Below are 5,527 nucleotides of genomic sequence, written 5' to 3'. Positions count from 1 at the left end.
CTTTGAATTTTAATAAGCTTTTTTTCTGGGACTAATGATTATAAACTAAAACTATTTTTTTTTAAAAAAAGACATTAAGCACAAGATAAAAAATACCCCTAAAATAGGGAGAACTTGTGTATCATTCCAGAATCAGAAAATACTTCACAAATTTATGAATGAATGTTTTCCTAGAAATGGTGATATCAATTTACATAAATTGTATCTGAAAAGGACTATTCTAGGATAATCAAAACTTAGAGTTTAGGAGCTGGCTGTCAGTTAATATTTGCTCTTGTTAAAAAATGATTAATAATATTGAAATATGGAAGAAACCAGCATCTATATATTTAAGATTAAGTCAGTAGGGTCCAATACATATAGTATGAACAAAATAATAAACACAAAATCATTAACTATTTGAACAATCAGGTGTTTAGCTATAGAAATGTAGTAGGTTCGTGACTCTTAACTATGTCTTGGATTTCATAGAATTGATCTAAACTTAAATCAGCTGGCTACACAAGATACAAATATCTTCTCTGCCCACAGAAGACCTAAGAAATGGGGTACAAATTAAATAATAAAAGATTTGAGCACCAGAATAAAGGGTTGGACGCTCATAAGCAGCAAGTTGAGGTTACACTAAAGAACCAGATGGACTTTTGAATCCGTATGTATCATTCAGAGCCCAAGCGGCGATTGATGAAAAACAGGCAATACCAAACGTCACACATGACCAAGTCTGGAAGTCCATTCTCTTCCCCAGCTTGGCTAACATATTCACATTTGCAATTGTGTTTTTACAACTAGAATATTCTTATCCCCCAGAACCCCACCAAAAAAAAAAAAAAAAAGAGAGAAGGATGAAACCTAAGCACTAGGGGAAATACATTTTTTCTCATTTTATTGTGAGTTCTAACAGAACTTTTGTTAAACATAGAGCACGTGAACACATGACAGTTTCCTTCATTTGTTCTCATATGGAGCTGATAGAAGAATACTTGGGAGGAATGTTTCTAAATCCATAGATAGCTTCTTTTGCATTTATTTCATTTTTTAAATATGACAAAGCATTAGAGGAAAAAAAAAGTTCCTTAAGTTGTGAGAATATCAAATATTACCCATCAATCCCTGAATCATGCTATTCAAAGTGCTTAAATCTACGCTAAAAATAGAACAAAAAAATGTACTCCCAATGCAGCTAAATTAACACCTATGGATGCCTAAAATATGACTGTGATCTGATTACTTCCTCTACATTTATTCCACACTTCCATCGTGCACATAAAAAAAATAAAAAAAAAATAAAAAGTTTCAAAAAAACCCCAAAGAATTAAACCAGGCCATTGCCACATTTACAGTTTTCTGAGCAGTGGGGGAGTTTGGAATCCAGTCCAATGAGGTTCACTGCCACCAGTCCCTGACAGGTGTCCATAATACAAAGTAAACAATGGCCTTCTCCAATTCTGAACATAACCCAATGTGCAAAGCTGACCTTAAAGTTTTATGTGTCCTTGTAGCTTCAGTTCTGGTTTGTGAAAATGTGACACGGATCCAAGGGAGCACAGGAATAAAGACAGATTTGTAGAGAAGGACCCAGGCAAGTTGTCAGGGAAGTAAACATTTTTTAAGCAAATAAAAATCAATGCACATCCTAAGACTCCTTTACCTTGTCAAACAGATACTGGGACCTTTGCACTGTTATAAAATGCTTATACTCATCTCTCACACGTTTGCAGTTCTATCTTACCCTCCCCAATGAACTCTATTGCAGTTTACACTTATTCTTTTTTTGTGGCCAACTCACAACTCACACCAAACTGTAGAATTGTTTTCTCATTATATGGTGGTAGGAATAAAGCAAATGTACAATAGTCACTACACGAGTCCACAGATGATGACTGGGATGGAAGTTCCTTTGATGAATCACTAAAGTAATGTTTAAGTTCTATTATCTGTTTCTGTCACATTGATTTTTGTAAAACTAAAAGCTACATAGGTAATATTTCCTTTTAACAATTCTGTTCTCTGTAGGTTCTTTTGTGATTGATTTTACATCATTCTTAACATGAATATGAATTAGCTGCTTATATCATCAATTTCAAACATAAAGCTAAGTGGTAAGTGATGAATTTCCTGGGAGCATCAGCTTTCTATTTCTGAATGATATAATCATATAGCTAAAATAAAATTAATTCTTTATACAGTAAAATTAATTATTTTAAATACTTTCTGATCTAATTTAAAAACTATCTTTTGTAAATAATGTTTACTTTGAAAATACTGATCTCTGTTGTTATTCATATGTTTGACCTCCTGAGTTCTTATTTAAACACCTTATATTAATATGTGTTGCTTATTCACAAACTGAAACCAAACACTTAGTCCTGAATGTAGCCTTAAATATTAAACACAAGTGAGTTAACATTTAAATACAAGGGGACCCACAATAAGATTCACAGATTTTCTCTGACTCTTTAGAAAATAACATTTTGTATAATACAAGGTGACAAAACATATTTGATGACACATCCTGTTCTTCCCTTTGGTTTGAAAGCCTTCAATGTAAATTTCATTTTGACTTGCCTTGATTCACCCTTTTGAGTTAACTTGCCTGGCATTTGCACATAATCTCATTTGCAGAAAAATTATAGCGGGAAAAGAGGAAGTAGAATATTAAACAAAAACAGCCACAAACACATTCATGCCTTTCCAGGAAGTGATCAAATATAGGGCTTGATTTTTTTGTTTTTTTTGTTTTTTGTGTGTTTTTTTGTGTGTTTTTTTTGTTTGTTTTGTTTTGCTGTTTCATATATATTTATATTTATATTTATATTTATATATATATATATATAAGGGTACATCAACTCATTTAAAAAACAGAAACAACACTCTCCCTCATTTTCATGCCCTCGAACTTCTCTTCTTAGCACTCTGTAGTGGTCACTGTCAAGTGACTAGCACGCCTTTGGGTCTAGAGTGTATTCTGAAGAGCAGTGAATTAAATGTTAAGACAGTTAGACCCACCCCCACCCCTCTGCAGAGTTTACACATCATGCTGCCATTAGAAGGGTAGAGGAGGGGAATGAGGTGGGACAAGGAAGAGATTCAGGGCCCTGACAGGTAGGCCCTCCTATGAACAAGTGTTCTTCTCTCTCTCTCTCTCTCTTGTTTTTCACAAATGGCAATGCTGGCGTTCATTGCACTGCTCTCTGAAGGCCGACGTGGCCCAGCTGATCCTAGGCAGAACTCGAGAGAGGATCCGGTGCTCCTTGTCCCATCAGATAGATTTGTCCAAGCACCCCAAGGAAATGTTAAAAGCAAAATAAAAATTTAAAAAAGGAAATAAAAACCCATTCTAAAACTAAACTAATGAAGCAAAAAAGGGTTTTCTACCTATACATCAGTCTCTTCTTTAAAAAAAATGTAAATTTACAAATTCCAATGACATATAAAACAAAGTCAAAAAATGTAATGGTAAGAGACATGGTAAAACAGGAAGACACTGATGCTACAAAGAAATTCCAAAAAACATATGTACAAGACCCTGTTTTTCCTCGTGTTCTAGAGATTGTAATGCATGTTTTTAACAGCAGCAGTCGAGGATTTAGTTCCAGGCACTGGACTGCAGATTCCGCTCAAACTCCCAGGAATGGGATGTCCCTTGCTTTTCTGTCACCAAATTACACTGGATATACTGGTCTCCCTTGGCAACAGTGGCAGGATGGCACTGTTTGTGTGGGCCTCATCTGGATTCTGCTCCCTGCTTGATTTTGTCTGTGGCCGCTGCCCGTTGATGAGTGTCATAGGGATGTTACAGTAGGTATGCTGATTTCCTATGGAGGTAAGAGGCAGGGTGCCAGTAGGAGGTACGTCGTACTCATAGCTTCGGTAGTAGTGTTTCTGACGCATTTGCGAATGGTACGTGTTGTGAAAGGTAGAACGGAGATCTGGATGGGCAGTGGCTAGAGCTGTGGAAGTGGCTGCGGCCATGGAAATGGCAGAGACAGTCTGCAGCTCCCCAAAAGGCCCCTGCTCACTGACATCTAAAGCCTGCTCGTGTGTAATGGGTTCTATCCTCTTAAAAGGCATCTCATACTGTAAACGTTTCCAGAACTTAGAGTTCAATTTGTTGCATTTTGGTCCATGCCATTTAATAACTGTCAGGAGCTTGATGGTGTGCTTGAGGGCCTCCACCTCCTGGTAGTTCATAATTCCTCGTAGCTCACTGCATTCAATTAGTATCACTTTAATTTCTCCAGTCACAAGCATATTTCGAAGTCTGGTCTCCAGTTCAAAGATGCTCCAGCCCCTTCTAACTACGTAATTTGGGGTCATGACAATGATCAGCCGCTTGCTTTGATCTACACATCTTGCCACATCTTCAATGTATGCTAGAAAGAGAAAATAATGTATAAGAATGAACAAGCTAATCATTTGGTCCAGAAAACCCTGGTAAATTCTCTAGTTACATGAGGATTGCCATTTGTTGGGAAACACTTTGAGAAGATGAAAATAGCCAATCATCACTTTGAAGAGAGCTTGGGCCTTACATCTTGTAATGTTTGAAGTATTTCTCCCAGATACAAATATTTCATTTGATTTCATCAAGGCTCATAGAAGGAGATGCTTTAGAGAATAATTAAGCATCTTCTCTGTGGTATCAAAACTTAAATTTCATATGAATGCACAAAGACATTTCCTTTTTCAGAAACTAGTAGATACAATTTTTGAAGTCAAGAACCCCAAATTAAAACTCTATGCAAAAAGTAATGATGCAAACAAATTATGCAAATGAAAACACTAACTTACTTCCAGTTGGGATTAAATCTCTATCTGGTATAAACAACTTATATCCATAATGTTTTTCAAGCATATCAGGTAGAATTTCAAGGGCAAAACGTTCTTCTTCCCCAGTCTCTTGATTCCACTGGTCAGGATCCACTTTGGTATATGATAGGTAAGCATCATAATCTTTATTATCTGTTAAAAATACAGATACAGAGTAAAGTTGAATTCAGTACAAAGAAAATATTAGAACATAAAAAACAATCATTTATTTTCATAAACACCTTCAAATGTCTCATTCCTGGAAAACAAATTGGGAAGCCTTCATTAATTTTATTAAGTGTTCAATAAAACCAAATATTCTGGGACTAGTTTGGAAGTAGAAGGGGTCATATTTTGATTTTTGTTGTTGTTGTGAAAATAGTAGGAGGAAAATCAGTGAAAAGAGTAATGAGGACTGGAGGTGTAACTCAGTGGTATAGCAAGTATGTAACATGCACAAACCCTGGGTTTCATTTCCAGCAAATGCAAAAAAAATACATATAATGAGATGCTGACTTCTATCATTTTTGATGCATAGAGTATAAGAAATATTTACTGTTTATAAAAACTGCATGTTTGAATAGTAGTATGCTCTTATTGTAGATATTACATTCTTACATTCAACCAATCCTGTCTTTGGTTATTTAACCCTGTTGGAAGAGAGAGAGAGAGAGAGAGAGAGAGAGAGAGAGAGAGAGAGAGAGAGAGAGAGAGA

The 5,527-nt window shown here is 35.7% G+C and overlaps 1 protein-coding gene across 1 annotated transcript in view; it reads right to left on the bottom strand.

Annotated features, from left to right (window-relative positions):
- Positions 1-802: 802 nt before the first annotated feature.
- Positions 803-5,527, bottom strand: part of Il1rapl1 (interleukin 1 receptor accessory protein like 1) — a 1,309,684-nt gene continuing 1,304,959 nt past the window's right edge. Inside the window, exons 10-11 of the mRNA XM_015488096.2 lie at positions 4,795-4,965; positions 803-4,376 (exon numbers count right to left, since the gene is read on the bottom strand). Of these exons, the coding sequence (XP_015343582.1) occupies positions 3,658-4,376; positions 4,795-4,965 (890 nt within the window). The 3' untranslated portion in view covers positions 803-3,657. The remainder of the gene's footprint in view (positions 4,377-4,794; positions 4,966-5,527) is intronic.

Source organism: Marmota marmota, unplaced genomic scaffold (genome assembly GCF_001458135.2).
Source record: "Marmota marmota marmota unplaced genomic scaffold, marMar, whole genome shotgun sequence".
Taxonomy (NCBI): Eukaryota; Metazoa; Chordata; class Mammalia; order Rodentia; family Sciuridae; genus Marmota; species Marmota marmota.
Note: the sequence above shows the minus strand (reverse complement) of the source record. Positions and strands in the feature narration are given on the sequence as shown.